This window comes from Vombatus ursinus, unplaced genomic scaffold, assembly GCF_900497805.2.
Source record: "Vombatus ursinus unplaced genomic scaffold, bare-nosed wombat genome assembly UNPS02000580.1, whole genome shotgun sequence".
Taxonomy (NCBI): Eukaryota; Metazoa; Chordata; class Mammalia; order Diprotodontia; family Vombatidae; genus Vombatus; species Vombatus ursinus.
In genome coordinates this window covers 868943-886526 of record NW_020940358.1, presented here as the reverse complement: position 1 = coordinate 886526, position 17584 = coordinate 868943, and the positions used below count along the sequence as shown (strand labels likewise).

General features: G+C 45.4%; 1 protein-coding gene across 1 annotated transcript; it reads left to right on the top strand.

Annotated features, from left to right (window-relative positions):
• The first annotated feature begins 1006 nt into the window (after positions 1–1006).
• On the top strand, positions 1007–10688 carry SAPCD2 (suppressor APC domain containing 2). The gene is made up of 6 exons (XM_027848095.1): positions 1007–1815; positions 7185–7312; positions 8266–8412; positions 8538–8645; positions 9122–9232; positions 9357–10688. Exons 1-6 carry the CDS (start codon positions 1143–1145, stop codon positions 9483–9485), a joined length of 1296 nt encoding a protein of 431 aa, XP_027703896.1. The 5' UTR covers positions 1007–1142; the 3' UTR covers positions 9486–10688.
• Positions 10689–17584: the final 6896 nt, after the last annotated feature.

Genomic DNA, 17584 nt, shown 5'->3' with positions numbered 1-17584 from the left:
AGTTCAAATCCTACCTCAGACCAAATGCTTGACACTGACTAGCTGTGGGCAAGTCACTTAACCCCATTTGCCTTTAAAAAAAATGAAATAGGCATAGGATCCAGAAAGAGAAAGAAAGATGCTAAGTAAACCAAGGCATACTGATCTGATCAAATTAAATTAGGAATACAATTTTAAGTTTTGGATATCAAATGATGGACATTGACAAAATGGAATATGGTCCAGAAGAGGTGGATTAGGGTGGTGGGAGGACTGGAGATACTTTGAAAGAACTGTGGCCACTTAGCAGAAGGGCTCATCTGTAAACTGAAAACTAACTCGTTCTACTTGGACCTGAGGGAAAGAAATAGGAACAATGGAAACTGCAGAGACAGACATTGATAGGAAATATTAGGGGAAAAATTCTAACTGTTTAGAGCTGCACCAAAGTTAAATGGGTTGCCTCCAGGTGGGTCGTCTTCAAGCAGCGATTAAGTGACCTCTTGTTTCGGAAGTAGTAGAAGGAATTCTTGATCACGAAAAGGTTGGACCACATCCTCCGAGGTCCCTTCTAAAACTCAAATTCTGAGATTCTGGGTTTTTTTTTCCTAAAGGAGGAAACATAAGAGCTGCCAACAAAAAAAAAAAAAGTGGGGGGCTTAAATACAGAATGGAGACCTAGGACTGAGCAGCGTATAGGGGGATCTATGGGATCCTCTGGGAAGGGGACCCCAGCTTCTTCGTCCAGTCCCTTCGTCTCTTTAATTTCACCCACCTCTTCCACTATATCCCGACGGAATCAGAGGGTTGAGTCTGCACCTGCAAGGAGGAGGAGCTTGGGACTCAGCATCTGCCCCTCGACATTTCCACACCGTTTCTCTTTTGGCTGGAAAATCAAACCGGTTCAGTCTGTTTCTTAGCCAATCCAGGAAGAGATGGTGCCACTTCTGGCCAATGACTGTTGAAAGTGCTAATGAGCTGGTGACGCAAGCGAGAAAGTCCCTGGTTCAAAAAGAAGAAACTATTGTAAGCTCCTTTCCTCGGTTGTCTCGCTCCCTTCTCCCTCCCCTCCCTCCCCTCTCCCCCCATCCTTTCGCTCTTCTCTCCCGGGGTTTTGGAACGTTGTGGATTGTTTGGAACTTGGGGATCCTCTCTGCTGTCCCATGGCTGTGATCGCTTCTGAGCGTGGCCGTGCACTGCCCACAGCCCCAGAGCAGGAGTTCAGTATCGAGGGGCTACCCCGGGCCTTCCTGCAGAGCCTACGTACACTCTTCGACATTCTGGATGATCGACGGCGGGGCTACATCCACCTCCTGGAGATTGAGTCCCGGTGGCAAGGCGCAGACACCAGAGAGCTTCCAAGGGGCGTACTGGAAGGTCTGAGGAAAGTCGCCCCAGCCAGCGGGTATCTGACCTTCGAGAGGTTTGTAGTAGGGCTGAGGACCTCGCTGTTGAGTGCTGAGAATGGGGCCCCTCATGCCAAAGCCCCGCAGGGGTCACGGGGCCAGGCGTCCCAAGCCAAGGTACTTCCCACGGGGCCCGGGATTTGCAAGGCTAGTTCGGGCCAGGGCCGGGGTAAACTGGCGCATGAGAAGCACCACCAGCGGCTCATCTTCGCACCCGCAGACGAGCCCCGGACTATGCTGGAGAAGAAACCTTTGTCCTTGGGAGTTCGTTATCCCCACGCGGGATCGAGCTGCTCCTCTCGGAGCCTGGAGAAGCTCTCCAGCCCTCAGAAAACTGGGTGTTACCCTGGGGATTTGGAGCGGCCCAAGAGCCGGACTCCTCAGAGCCCTGGAGGACTGGTGCTGGAGCGAAGTCTGAGTGGAGATGCAGGTGAGGACTGAAGGGGTTTAGAGATGTTGCGGCGGGGGAGAGAGGGGGGCCAAGGAGGAGGTTTGGGGGCCCGAAATTGATGGGAGTGGGAGGAGTGTTTCAGAGAATCTACAGAGAATTTGTATCTCCTCTCCTTTCTGTCCTATCCCTCCTTCCTCCCACCCCGACAACATTGCTGACCATGGTTTATTTTGGGGACCTTGACCTCTCTACTTCTCTGTCTGTATACTCAGCCCTCTTTCCTACCAGTCTACATATTCCTTCCCCTCTCAGCCTCTACCATGCATGAGATTCTTGTCTGTGATGCCAGGAGTCAGACTGAGTTACACGAGCCACAGGAGGACCTTGTTAGGACTCCAGGGGTAGGAGATAGAGGGCTAGGGGAGCCATCCATTGGGATAGGCTGGCTTATTCCCAGACCATTCTCTTCCAAGGCCCTCCCTGCCCTGGATTCAGATTCACTTTGCCTAGGGTCTTAGTTTCTGCGGGGGGTTCTTGTGGAAAATCATTCACTACCTGGGCCACCCCAGGGGTGAGGGACTCCAGCAGGAAAATGACCTTCATGTTCTCCTCAAACCACTTAGAAATAAGCCTACCTTTTACTCTTCCTACTACCCAAAATGGGGTTACACATCCTAGAAGTGTTCCCCAGGGCATTTATCCTAAATGCTGATGAAGAATTCTTTTTGAGGGATTATGCAGACACAAGTCCAAGCCTGAGAAGGAATTGCTCTTTTGCTACATAAACAGCAGGGCCAAACAAGGGACTTCAAGGGCCCCAAACTGAATTTTTGGTCTAATGTAGACCTGCCCTTGGAGAGAAGACCCAGTTAATAATAATTATAGTGATTATACTTTGCATTTATTAAGTATTTAAATTCCATTATCTCATTTTATCTCTATAACATTCCTAGGAGGATGTTATAGATAGGAACTATTTCTCCCATTTTTATAGATAAAGACAAGGGAGGCACAGAAAAATCTTGCCCAAGGTAATGCAGGAATCCTTCCAGTGTAAGGATTAGAACCTAGGTCTTGGAGTTCCTGTATGATTCAGGATTTGGGGGAAAAAATAAAAAGAATAGACATTTTCTTGAAGGGAAAGGTAGGTTCTTAACAAATTCAAGCCTTCAGCTCCCAGACAAATAATTGTGGACTTGTTCACTGATAGTCCAGGTGGATGAGTTTAGGAACTCATCTAGAGCACTCAGGTGGTGGAGGTGGGGAGGGGGAAGAAAGATAGTCTTATCGTGCAGACTTCCTGGGCCATTGGCAAAGGCTGGAGGGAGCTGAATGCCCAGCACTGTCCATTCCCACAAACCCCTCCTTAGGGAACAAGTATCTGGATTATAGGTTAAGGCATGGGCTAGGTTCCGAGATTGGCTGATGGTCCTACTGAAAGCCAACCTCCTTGGTCCATTCAGCCTACACACGTGCCCAGGCAGGTGCAGAGTTTCCATTCAGCAGAGTGCTTCCGATCCCTGCTGAGCTCCCAACCTGTGCCATGGGGGAAGGGGGGTAGGGGAAGAGAAAGCAGTGAGAGGAACAAGGGCTCTGAGCCTCCAGGAAAGTTAGTTGAGAGTTTAGTAGGTCTCTACGTATAGGGTGGAGACAGGAGGAGAGGGGAAAGGTGGCTGGAGGTTAAGAACATAGGAGAAGGAAAAGGCTGCCTTTTCCCCTCCCCATATCACTGTTGTCTGTCTGTTTGTCCAGTCATCACCACCAGTCATGTGACTCAAAGCCACTCTGGAAATCGTTGTGACCACACAGTTGCTGGTGCCATACATTGGTCAGATTCAGTCTTTGATGTATACCCTATTTATTGCCAGGGGCTTTGTACCCCTCTGCCCACATGCCCACTGTCCCAGGGCAAGCCCAAGTGGGACCCTCACCTCTAGAGAGTAGATTTTCTGCTGTGATGTCCTCCTGGTGAACTGATTTCCTGGGCCAAGCAATTTGTCCTAGTGCCAGTAGGATAGCATGTTGAGGCAAGAAGCATTGGGCCTGACTCAGAGTTTGCTTTGCCTGATGAAGGGTGAGAAGGAATAGATCTGGGACATGGGATGTCTCTGGCAGCCCTTCCAGGCTCCGAGATTCCAAGCCTGGCACCACTGAAATGTCTACCATGAAAAGGACCTTGCTCTCCCCACCCCCCTTTCCATATTTACTCTACTCTCCCTCATTTCTCTTTCCCACATTATTTGGACTCTAGAGGGCCATAGGTTTGTCCTGTTGGGCCTTTCATGCTGAAAAGTCTTCAGTTGCTGTACCTTTGCCAACTTTCCCTTCCTTATCTGCATTGAACCCAGGAGGCCTATGCCACTGTTGTTTGCCCTGAGTTTCAGGCCCACCACATTTGGCAGAGCAAGGGCTGTCTCCCCTACTCCATTAAAGGCTGGCCTGCTCCCCAGAAGTGAAGAAGATTTGAACCCCAGGATCATAGGATCATAGGATCATAAATTTAGAAGTAGAAGAGACTTTGGAGGCCATTGAGTCCAACTTTCTCATTCTACAGATGAAGAAACTGAGGCACAAAGAAGTTAAGTGATTTGCTCAGGGTCACACAATTATTAAGTATCTAAAGGAAGATTTAAACCTCAGGTCTTCCTGACTTCAAGTACAGCACCTAACTGGCACCTTGGTCATCTAACAATAGAGTCCCACAAAGTGCATTATGAATAGACCTCTCTTTGCATAGTCTGTGTCTTCCTGAAATGCTGGGTGCCAATGGACTATTTAGGTAAATACTGGGATATCTGATCCATAGGCCACTAATAAAATCTGGAAGGATTTGAGGACATCCCTCACTTTTGTGGTATCATCAGGGAGGCTGGCCATAGCTTCCCCCAAACTACCCCTCAGTTCCTTTCTCAGAAACAGGATCTTGGCCTACTTAGAGGAGTCAGAAGAATGAACATAACAAATAATTTTCCCTGAAATGTGAGGAAATCTTGCAGACATAGGGAAAGACATTCGGGAGAAGCCTTAGTGAGGCTTTACTCACTCCCTTAAGACTTCCTTCAAGTCCCAGGTCCACATTGTTTCACTCATTATATTTGTATCCCCAGCATCTGACACATAGTAGGTGCTTAATTAATATTTGTTGATTTATTGCTTACCCTCATACCAGCTTTTTTCAGTACCCCTTAGGGTAGAAGTTCTTAACCCAGGATCCCTGAATTTGTATTTTTTAAAAATGTATTTTGATAACTGTATTTCATCAGACTTGGTTTCCTTTGTATTCCTATGTATTTTATGTACTCAAAATATTCTGAAAGGAGTCTCAAGGCTTCTTAGACTGTCAAAGGTGTCCATGATCCAAAAAAAGTTAAGAACTCCTATGCTAGGGGCCTCCACTGCCACCAAAGAACCTATAGTGAAAGAGGCTTTAAGGACCCCACTCTTAAGCCCATCAGATCCTTATATTCCTTTCCTGTCTGGAAGGAGGACTGACTACTTGGGCCTCCAGCCCTAGGTAACTGAGTAATAACCTTCCCTGATCCTACTAAAGAATGCAAAGTAGGAAGGAGGTCAGGGGAAAGCATGTCAATCCATTAATCAACAAGTCCTTTCTGAGATCCTCTGTGTAAGGTTATGGAAGAGAAAAAAAAAAGATATAAATGCAGCTTCTGCCCTTGTTTGGTTAGGGAGATGAGACTCAGACACATGAAAAATTAGACATGATGTTGTTGGTGGAGTTGTGAAATGATCCAACCATTTTGGAGAACAATTTGGAACTATGCCCAAAGGGCTATAAAAATGTGCATACCCTTTGACCAAGCAATAGCACTTCTAGGGCTATATCCCAAAGAGATCATACAAATGGGAAAAGGACCCACATGTACAAAAATATTCATAGCAGCTCTTTTTGTGGTGGCAAAGAATTGGAAACTGAGAGGATTCCCATCAATTGGGGAATGGCTGAGCAAGTTGTGGTATATGAATGTGATGGAATACTATTGTGCTATAAGAAATGATGAACAGGTTGACTTCAGAAAAACCTGGAAAGATGGTCTGATGCTGAGTGAAGTGAGCAGAACTAAGAGAACGTTGTACACAATAACAGCCATGTTGTGTGATGACTAATATTGATAAACTTAACCCTTCTCAGCAATACAAAGATCTAAGACATCTCCAAAGGCCTCATGATGGAAAATGCTATCCACATCCAAAGAAAGAACTAGAGAATTTGAATTGCTATTTTTTTCTCTTCTGTTGAGTTTTGTTTCCTCTTTTTGATGGTTCCTCCTATTGGTTCTAATTTTTACTTACAACATCATTAATGTGAAAATATGTTTAATAGGAATGTAAATGTATAGCCTATATCAGATTGTATGCCATCTTGGGGAGGGTGGTGGGGAGGAAGGGGGAGAAAAATTTTAAACTCAAAAGCATATGGAAGTGATTGTTGATAAATAAAACAAATTAATAAAAAAAAGTTAGACATGATGATGATGGTGATATGTTATCCAAACCTTAAGTGTTCTAGAAGTTCTAAGAAAGGAAAACCTCTTTTATCTAGAGCAGTCAAGGTGAGCTTTGTGAATTAACTAGGCTTTAAACAATGAGTAGAATCTGTATAGGCAATGGAGGGGGAAGAGTATACTAAGTTGGGGAAATGGGGTGAGCAAAGGTACAAAGATGGAATGAGAGTGGATGTGTGAAGAGTCAGTGAAGAGACTAAACTGAGGAGTAGAAGATGGGTCCAGGGAGGCCTAAGGAAATGGTCCCAGGGCAGTAGGTTGGTGCTGGTGGAAAGCTAAACCATCAACAGCAAAACCTTCAAGTAGGAAAAGCAGCCAAATCCATATCAAGCACATGTAGAAATATCTGTTTCTTTTATTAACCTGACTCTGAGTCAGGGCCTACTGGTGGGAAAAAGAGGAAGGAGGGACTGAGACACTTAAGGAGTGAGGTTTAGAAGGCCTGGAGACTGAGATTAAGCAAAATAAATTTATATGACAAGAAAAACCAGGGGAAAAAAGCCTACTTGGGAGATGAGGTAGAAAGAATTTCTAGAATGAAATATGGGGACTTGATCATTCAAGGTTCACAGGGAGGAGATGGAAATTCTCTGTGTTAGGAACCCAGAAAGTTGGGTTACCTTTCCCAGCCCCCAGGGAATACAACCTTTTCCCCAAATTTCTTCTTTGCCAGGAGGACAGAGGACAACTTTTCTGCCTCACCCAGGTGCTCTCTGCTGGGACTCGTTTTCACAACCCAGATGGTGTGGAGCAGGCCTAAGGGGGAACCAGGTCTAGCCAGAGCCAAGGGTGGGCATGATTAGCTGCTGCTAGTCTTATGGTGGCCAAGCTGAGAGCTGGTTTTGGAAAGAGGCAGGCAGCCACCCACATCTCTCTCCCTTGCAGGCACTGATGTCTGGACTGTGGGACGAAGCCATAGTGAAAACTGTACAGCAGGTGGGTCTGGGAGGCATCCAAGGGGCCGAGGAGAGCAGCGGCGGCATACTATCACTAATGGAGTGGACTATGACATGGTAAGATGCACCTGTCCAATGGTCCGCCCACTTTATGGTAGATAAAAAGGAACAGACAGATAGACCAAGGAGTGTCCACCAGAAGTGCTGACCTCTGTTACCCCCTGGGCAAGGAGGTGTAGGGCATCAGTGTAGGGAGAATTAATAAATGTAAAAACATTTCTTTTTTTTATTTATTTCATTAAATATTTCCCAATTATATATAAAAAAATTTTAACATTAATTTTAGAAAATTTTGAGTTTCCAAATTCTCTCCCTTTCTCCTGTCTATCCCCTACTCACTGAGAAGGCAAGCAATATGATATCAATTATAATGTGAAGTCATGCAAAACATTTGCATATTAGCCTTGTTGCAAGAAGGTATTTCTTTCTTTTTTTTTTTAAGAAGGCATTTCTTAATCACCTACTAAGTACTCTATGATAGGCAAATCCCTGCCTTCAAGGACTTTGCATTCTTTTAAAGGGATACAATACATATAGGGGAGTGGGCCCCAGAAAGGAGCTTAGTCTGAGGAGTTTCAGGGGTTGCGATTGGAGTCATAGGGCAGTTGATTATCCTCTTTCCGAGAATAATGGTAATATTGGTTTGATCCTTGTTCTCAGAGCAAGAACAAGAGGCAAAATGGGGGAGGGAGCAATGTCTTTCCCAGGCCTCCAGCTCTGGAGTGGCTCCAGGACTATTCCAGGTACAGTGAGTCTGGACTGGAAGCCTCTTTGAGGACACATTATCTCTTTCCCATCTGAAGATCCATTCCTCCAAGGACATCATGGGTGAGAAGAATCCTCCTTCTGCCTTTCAGGAACTTGGACATGATAGGCAAGGGCCTGGGGGACTGGTACCATCTGGAGAAGACTTGAGGGATATAGAGGTCATCCATCTAACGTGTGGATGTGCACATGGGTTTGCCTTTATATGGTATACATATGTGCTTCTCTCTCGGTATGTGTTGCAGCTGAAGCAGATGAAGGAGCTGGAACAGGAAAAGGATGCACTCCTGCAAGGGCTGGAGATGATGGACAGGGGAAGGGACTGGTACCACCAACAGCTCCAGTGGGTGCAGGAGCGACAGCGCCACCTCACTAAGAACAAGAAGAGTACAGTGAGTCCCCCTTTCTACCTGCTTCCCAGATAGCAGCACCCATCCCTGCCCTTGGCAGTTAATTCCTAGGATCCTCCCTCTGCCTCAGAAGCTGATGTGACCTCTGACCTTAACTCTCCTCACAGGATTTTGGGGCCGAGGGGAGCCCCAGCCCACTGGGTCAGCTGTTGCCCAAACTGCAGGAAGTTATTCGGTGCCTAGGGGAGCTCTTAGCTGCTGCCTGTGCTGGAAGGGTGAGTGTTCTCTTCCCGAACCCCTTCTTGAAGATTCTTAGATGCCATTCCCAAGGATCCTCAATTTTAAGCCCACTGAATACCCCACCCTTGTCCCTACCAGAGGTAAACTGAGATCATGGAATGATAGAATTATGAGATATCTGAGTTGAAAGGGACCTTTGAGATCATTGAATCTAGTCCTCTCATTTTACAAATGGGGAAACTGAGGACCACAAAAGGGAGATAACTTGCTCAATGTCACCCAGGTACACAGATGTACACAATGTCACCCGAAACACAGATCTCCTGGCTTCTAATCCAATACTGTTTTCACTGCACAATGTTGCCTCTCGGGGTCATAGTACCTACTCCCTTCAAATCAGACTTGGGGTAATATTCCCTATGGGGAAGAAGAGATTCTCCAGCACTTCCTTACTGGATCTATCCTCAGTCCCTGAACTCTTACCCTCCTTCCTTATGTCCTTCTCATGCAGGTCCAGGCTGTCCCCAGCCCTGTCTCTGCCACCCCCATCATATCCCCTCTCTCTGGGAGACATCAACAGACCATACTCATGCTGAAGGAACAAAACCGTCTCCTAACAAAGGTGGGGATCAGAGGTGAAGTGAAGGGCATAAAGGGGTGTGATGGGGATAAGGGAGAAAAAAAGGACACTGGGAAATGGGCAGAGGAGGCCAGACAGTTGCTGATTCCCATGGCTTCCTCCCTAGGAAGTAACAGATAAGAGTGATCGGATCACACAGCTGGAGCAAGAGAAGTCAGCCCTCATCAAACAGCTGTTTGAGGCTCGAGCTCGAAGCCATCAGGAAACCAGCCAGCTGGACTCCACCTTCATCTAACCCCGCTGACAAGAATGCAAACACCATGGACAGCCCTTGCCCCTGCCCCAGCATAGGCACACATTCTGGGCATCCTCTGCCTTGGTATGGGCGGAGATTCATCAGACAGCCTCTGCCTCTGGCAGGTGTCTTGCGTGTCGAGGGCACCACCCTTCTCTGACCACTGAACATCCAGTCATGACCAAGGCAGAAGGACTTCCCCATCTAGGCTCTGGGGAGAAATATGTATAAGAACAACTTTCGTAGCCATCTCGGGCAGGAAGGAAGCTTCTCTCAGCCAGTCTCAGAGAGCCTAGCCTCATCTCCCTCTCTTCAATGCCCCTTTTCTCCTTTGGTGAGCAAAGCCTTGAGTTGAAATCCTGTCCCTCCTTCTGGCTACTTGTGTGACCTGGACCAAATCACTTCGCTTTCCTTGGTTTCTGTTTCCTTCTTTGTAAAATGAGGGGGCTAGAGTGGATAACCTCATAAGGTCCTTTCCAGCTCTGAGCTGAGTTGTTTTCTCAATGCCCCCTGCCAAAGCTGGTCTGTTCACCTCAAGGTAGGGGCTGGTTCTCAAAAGAACATGAACTGTTAGGAGTAGCCCTACGGTGGGGGCATCCCTTTCTCAGGGTTGGAGTCTCTGGGGCTTGGTATATTGCACTGTCCCCCCCCCCCCCCCAGTAGCTATTACTGGAGCAATAGCTGAGGGTTCGACGATGAGCTGGAGAGGCCATCCTCTGGTAGGGAATGGAGTATGGTCAAAACTCACCCTTTTTCCCTACCTACCCTCAAAGTGTTTACAGGGAAAATTCTGGGTTATTTAGGTAAGAATGGATTTTTTATGTTTGTTGCCCCACCCCTAGGAATGTGTACAGCTGCTATCTGTCTGCAGTAAAAATACACATCAGCCCAGATGTCTTTTCACTCTCTCCTTAGCTACTTCTACTTCTGAGCATTGAAATCTGAGGGGAAGGGGTGTCATTAAGGAAACAGCAGGGGGAGTTGGGGTATGGGAGGTACCTTAGAAATTTTTAAGAAGGTAATTCCCCACTGTGCCCCTAAAGGGCAAAATTGTTAGACCAAAGTCCCCAAAAGTCAATCAGAAAGTATTTAGTAAGCAACTACTATACTCCAGGCAGCAGGTAGCACTCCAGGTAGTGCAGTAGATAAAATGCCAGGCCTGGAGTCAGGAAGACCTGAGTTTAGATGTGGCCTCAGATATTTAGTAGCTGTGTGACCCTGGGCAAGTCACTTCACCCTGTTTGCCTCAGTTTCCTCATCTGTAAAATGAGCCATAGAAGGAAATGGCAAACCACTCCAGTATCTTTGCCAAGAAAACCCCAAAAGGGGGTCACGAAGAGTCCCACATGACTGAAAAGTAATCAAACAAATATTCTAGACACTGAACTAAATCCTAGGGAAAAGCAACAAAGAGCCCTTACTCTCAATCTCAGGGAGCATACCTGTAACGGGGAAGACGTGCAAACAGCTTTGTACAAACAAGATACGTAAGGGATAAATCGAAGATCAGCCACAGAGAGGAAAGGCCCTCAGGAGGACTGGGTACAGCTTCCTGTAGAAGGTGGGATTATAGCCAGGACTCCAAAGAAGCTGTCTAGTAGAAAACACGGAAGGGTTTCGGCCCCCTCCCGTGACTGGGCTAGGAGACCTCCCCTCCCAGCTTGAGGGTATAAGGACAGCTAGGCTTGCTTCCTACAGGAGGTAGCCCCTTTGCCCAGGCTGTTGTAACCAGACTTCCTTCTCCCAATCCCATCTCCCTTCTAGTCAAGACTACCTCTTCCTTTGCCCCACTTTCATCTAGGACTCTCTCCCGGATGGCCCCTAGGAAGAAAGGCCCTGCCCCCTCCTCAACCTTCACCCTCCTGTTTTCTAGGTCTTGGAATCTGTTGCCAGGAAACAAAGGGGCCTCTGAGTTGCTAAATGCAAACAAATGTCATTCAGAAACAGCAATTTGGCAGGGATTTAGCAGATTCACCTTCAAGAAACTAGTGTTCTTACTTTATAGGGGCAATGCCTCCTTTGGACAGAAGGCTAATACAACAATAAGAGCTCACATTTCAGGAGCACCTTGCTCAGAACGGCCCTGAGAGGTAGGTTGTGCAAGTATTTTTATCCTCATTTGGCAGATGAGGAAACTTAGACTCAGTGAAGATACAAAGTGACTTGTCTGTGTACACATGGCCCTAAGTATTTACTCAAACCCAGAAGGGGAGACCTCCTGTTGGGGTTCAGGTCTTGAGTATTTATTTTAAGTTTGTATCTAGTGGGTGACCTCTCCCTGTCTTTCCCCAGCATAGGATTGGGTCATTTTCCCTCAGGACCTTTGATATTCCCCACCCTCAGAAAACCTAACTCAGTTTTCTAGAATGTAAAGGGTAGGGGTAAAAGGGATCAGTGCTTTGTGGTATTACAGGGACCTCCAGGCCTGAGGAGACAAAAGGGTACCTGTGAGGGAAACAGCAGGATTTATGGGTTAGGAAATATCCTGGAAATTGCCTGTTTTCCTGGGGGAGCATCTCCCTTCCACATCTCTCCTCATGTAGGTAGAGAATAGACAAAAGAGTCACAAAAAGTTTGAGCACTATTCGGAGCTCAGTCCTGAGGACCTTGCTTTCTGTAGATATCATCCTACCTATGCTCTTTGGAATCAGAAGAGATGGGTTTGGACTGCTCTATGTATCAGCTGTGGAACCTTGGACTCACAACCTCTCCAGGACTGTTTTCCTATTTGTTAAATAGGGGTGGTGATAGGCTTAACCTCTATGATTCTATCATCTTAGAAGTTGGTGGGCAGTGTAGCTAGGGGGATTTAGGTTAAAACTAGACCAAGATGTCTAGCTCTGTCCTATGCTAGGTTTCCAGCCAGCCTCTATCCTATCTTGGGACAAAAAGCAGAGGTCAGAGGTAGTATTTTCTCCTCCAGATTTTTCACCAACCAAGGAGGGGGTAAAACCCCAGGCCAGTCCTTACCCCCTAGGAGACACAGGATCAAGATGAAACATCTTGCACATGTGTGGGGGGGGGAAGCATTGTGGGAGCAGCAGACAGGGACAGCCAGAACTCATCTCCAGAACTAATCTCAGTCAGCTTTTGTTCATACAGGTTGGACAGGTTTGGTGCCTACTGCTTTTCCGAGATTCCCCAGCCAACACAGGATTTGAAGATAGAGGGTAGGGGCAGGGCTACTGGACTCCTTGTTTTCACTTTCTGATTCGGTGAATGTGGTGGCTGGTTTTTCCATAGGCTAATACTCATAAAATCATGTGTTGATTGACTTTATACAGCAGTTAATTTTCCTGTCACTCCAGGTAGCAGACTCATCTAGCTCCCTCACCTGGGCCACAGGCTGAACATATTTTGGTAATACAGAGAAACAAGTGAAAGAGTATAAATGTCTCAGTGTTGCTCTTCCCTGTCACCAAGGACACAGCTCAGATCCCATATCAACCCAGAGTGGGTCGAGTATTATTAAGAATGGGGCAGCTAGGTAGCACAGTGGATAGAGTTCTAGCCTTGTAGTCAGGAGGACCTGAGTTCAAATGTGGCCTCAGATACTTGATACTAGTTGTGTGACCCTGGGCAAGTCACTTAATCCTGATTGCCTAATCAAAAAAAAAAAAAAAGAATGTTATTAAGAAGTCAGACTTGGAGCCAGCAAAGGATGGATTGAGACCAGGGTTAGGGAGGAGATCAGAAGAGAAGTCAATCAAAACAATAAACTAATGTTTATTATAGTGCCTGTTATTATTGTTAATTGTTTCAGTTGTGTCAGACTCTCCTGTGATTCCGTTTGGGATTTTCTTTGCAAAGATATTGAAGTAGTTTGCATTTCCTTCTCTAGCTCATTTTACAGATGAACCAAGACAAAGACGATTAAATGACTTGCCCAGGGTCACACAGCTAGTAAGTATCTGAGGCTGGATTTGAACTGAGGTCTTTCTGACTCCAGGGCAGGCTAGCTGCCCTATTAACTGGGGATACTAAGGAAAATGAAACAAACTATGCCTTCCAGGAGCTTACTTTCCATTAGGGGAAACAACATGCAAATAAAAGATAATTTTGGTGAGTAGGCACTGCACTAATAGTTAGGTCCTGGGTGGTTGGAAAATCAGGAAAGACCTCATTTAAGAAATGAACTGAGCTTTTAAGGAAGCTATGGATTTTAATAGAAATTAGGAGGGGATGTATCCCATGCCTGTGCAAAGGTGCAGAGATGGGAGATGAAATGTGTAAGGAACAGAGAAAAGCTTTGAATGAACCTTATAGAGTATTTGAAAAAAAAAAAGTAATATGTAATAAGCCTAGAAAGGTAGGTTGGAGTAAGGTTGTGAAGGATTTTAAATGGAGTTTATATTTGATTCCAGGGGCAATAAGAAGCCATTGGAGCTGATTGAGTAAGGGAATGACAAGATCAGACCTGTGCTTTTGGAATATCACTTTGGCAGCTCTGTAGAGGGTCCAAGAAGGTCAAGAATCGAGAAAGATAGCCATGGGGCCCTGGACCAGACTTCCTTTAATATCTTTTTCTGTACTAGTCCTAAGCAAGGTGATGGGGTTGTGAAATTCACAGGGTTCACTAGAAAACAGGGGAATGGGCCCAGGAACTGATGACCATACCACCAATCCCTTCTGAGCTAATCCATTTAGAGAAACTTCAAGGCTAGTTTCAACCTCCCTATATGGTCAGCAAGCACCTTGGAAACCCCATGAACACAAATCTTAATGGCAAGAGGGGATGGCTTCCTTTCATACTCAGTCTCTTCCTGCCAGCCCTGGACCTGGCATCCCCAAGGAACTGAGAGAAAGGGTTATTGTGGTCTTTGGACACATGTACTGTCTGGTCTGTTCTAGGGAAATAGAGGGGGCAGAAGGGTGGGAAGGGTGCCAGCCAGCACACAGAGACTTTGGTTTGCCTTTTAACCAGCCTGGAGAAATTTCTTTATGTTCTCCAGCTAGATAGGTCCCTTGTGAAGCAATTTCCCTTATTCTGAATGCCTTCAGCTCCCCAAGGGCCTGGCCTAGAGACCAAGGACTCTTTCTCCTGTGTAATTTGTCTCTGAGTGAGAGGACCTCCAGTATTTTCCCCAGCCTGGCCTTTGGCATCAGGGGCCACAGTTTTAAAATGAGTGGTTTGTGCAGGATGAAAAAGAGAAGCTGGAATAACATTATGCATCAGGTGATCTAGAAAGGCAGGAGTTGCAATCATACTATCAAACAAAAGAAAAATGAAAATTCACACCATTAATAGATACAAATAAGGAAACTTATGCTTAAAGAAACCATAGACAATGAATCAATATCAATTCTAAACATATGTACCAAATGGCACAGCATCTAAATACGTAAGGGAAAAATAAACTGAATGGCACGAAAGAGGTGCCCTGGACTAAGCCTGATTAAGCTGGTAACAAAATGAGACTCTCTAAGGTCATTTAACAGTTAACAAAAGGAGTTTTGCTTAACCAAACCAGAAGGATATCCAAGAAGGATAGGCATTGAGGATGCCTTGAATGGATTCAATTGAACAAAGCTCCTTAGCATTTTCCAGAGAACCTTCTAGAACTCTTTGTGGATATTTTGTACTCAGGACAATAAGATGTGATGTCAACAGCCTGAGCCTTGAGTCAACCAAATCTCAAGGATGGTCTCAATACCTTTTGACGAAAATTTGCCTTAATTTGCATGGGGACATGGGGTAAGATATTGCTCTCACCATAATAAAAAAATCACAAAAATTACAAGAGACATAGAGAAATTGGAAGATAAAATGTCAATAAAACTGATGAAAAAACAAAACTAAAAGCTGGTAATTTTGAAAATACTTTAGCTAATCTAATAGAGAAGAAATGAGAATTATCAGAACCATTATTCTTAATTCATTATTAAGAGTTATTTAAGGGGCAGCTAAGTGGCGCAGTGGATAGAGTTCTGGCCTTGAAGTCAGGAGGACCTGAGTTCAAATTTGACCTCAGACACTTGAGACTTAACTAGCAGTGTGACCCTGGGCAAGTCACTCAACCCCAAAGCAAAACAAAACAAACAAACAAAAAAAAACAGACAAAAAAAGAGTTATTTAAAATCATATGTCAGTAAAACTGAAAATGTAAAAGACATAGAGATCCTGGAAATCTGATGAAGCCTATGGACTGCATTTCAGAATAATTTTTATATGCATAAAAGAGGTTTATAATGGAAACCAATTATATTGAAATACGGTCATTGATTCAAAAACAAAAAGGTCATAGACCCCAGGTTAAGAACTCTTGATAGAGAGGATCATCTGCAAAAATATAAAATAACAAAATTAATAAAATGAGGAAGTTGCAGAGGCATCTTAGTTCAGTGGAAAGAATGTTGGGTTTGGAGTCAAAGAGCCTCGGTTCAAAACCTGGTACTTCTACTTAGTAGCGATGTGACCTAAGGCAAGTCACACAGTTTCTCTGGGCCTCTGTTTCCTGCTTCCCAATATGGGAGTTGGAATAGGTGATTTCTAAGGTCCCTTCCAGCTCTAAAATCCCATAATCTGATTATCCCCTCTGTCCTGGTCTTTGCCTCTCCCAGGTGCAACAAAAGACAATAGACTGTCTAAACCAACTCTAATCAAGTGGGAAAGGGCATCATGGAGTGGTAACATAACCACATAGCTTATGCTTTATAGAGCAAAAGAGATGCCTGCCTAGACAATTTTACCATCCACTTCCATTATAAAATGAGGTATGTATCACTACAGAAGGAAACCAGTTGAAATGAAAACATTTGGTGGGGAAACAGTTAATATGGTGGCAGGTCCTGTGGCACACTGGGCCTTACAGTAGAGCAGTCAGCCTGTCCCTGCTGGTAGTTGTAATCTCCACAATAGAAGTTCACTTTTCTTTCTCCTCTGTTTACAATATTTTCCCAGCTCTGAGATCTTTCTTTTACCATCCCCCTCTCCATCATTTCCTCTTCCCATTGTACCACATTGCACTCCTTCCCTTCCCCAGCCCTACTCCCTTCCACATACCAAAGTTTAGGAATTTCCTTCTCCTGCTTTGGGAGCTCAATTATTACCTTGGACATCAAGAGCAGGACTGCAATACAACTCGTAGCCAGTAGGAGGTGTACTACATTCAACCTGGTTGAAGGCTTCAAATGAATTAGTTTTTGACTCACATTCTATGTATTAAGTTTACTTAAAATCAGGAAGATGCATGGGGGCTGGGGGGGTGGGCTTGAAGGGTTGAATGTGAAGTAATCAAAAAGGAAGAGGAGGAGAGAAGCTTCTTGGACATCATGAGCAGTGTCCACCCAGCTGCAAAGGGATGGCTCAGGGGACGTCTGTGGGCTGGCTCCAAGCCCAAACGGAAGAAAGCAGGATGAGTGATCACTCGCCTCAAAGTCATAGACCCAGGGCTTTCAGTGCTTTGAAGTGAGCCAGATGTAGTCTTTCTTCTAGGAACGTGCTGGGCCTCCCAGAGAGAAGCCTTTAGAGAGTTAGGGTTGGGATGCCTTTCCCACCGCTCTGAAAAGCCAGACAGAGGTGTGGGTCTCTCCCTTCCAAACTCTCAGGAAATATTCTCTCTACCAGATGTGCTTCCCACGTAAAATGAGGCCTCTATCTTAGGAACATATAGTCCTTTCATTGCATCTAGATCTGGGAGATACCTGAAAAGTAATCTAATCCAATTCCCTTATTTTAGAGATAGGGTAAATGAGACCCCAGGGACATGAAGTAACTTGTACAAGGTCACACAAGAAATAAATAGCTGAGCTAGGATTTTTTTTTTTTTGGCTAGGCAATGAGGTTAAGTGATTTGCCCAGGTTCACACAGCTAGTAAGTGTCAAGCATTTGGTCTGAAGCTGAATTTGAACTCAGGTGCTCCTGACTTCAGGGCCGGTGTTCTATACACTGTGCCACCTAGCTGCCACTGAGCTAGGATTTCAACCCAGAGCTTCCAAGGCTAAAAAATTATTCTCTTTCCTCTACAGTGGTACCATAGTAGCAAAAGTCAGAAGGCTAAATTAAAGAAAGGATGGGGGTGGGGAGGGAAGGTGTAGGAGGGAACCAAAAAAGAAACTGAGAAAAAATGAAAAGAAAAGAGGAAGCTGTTCTCCCAAA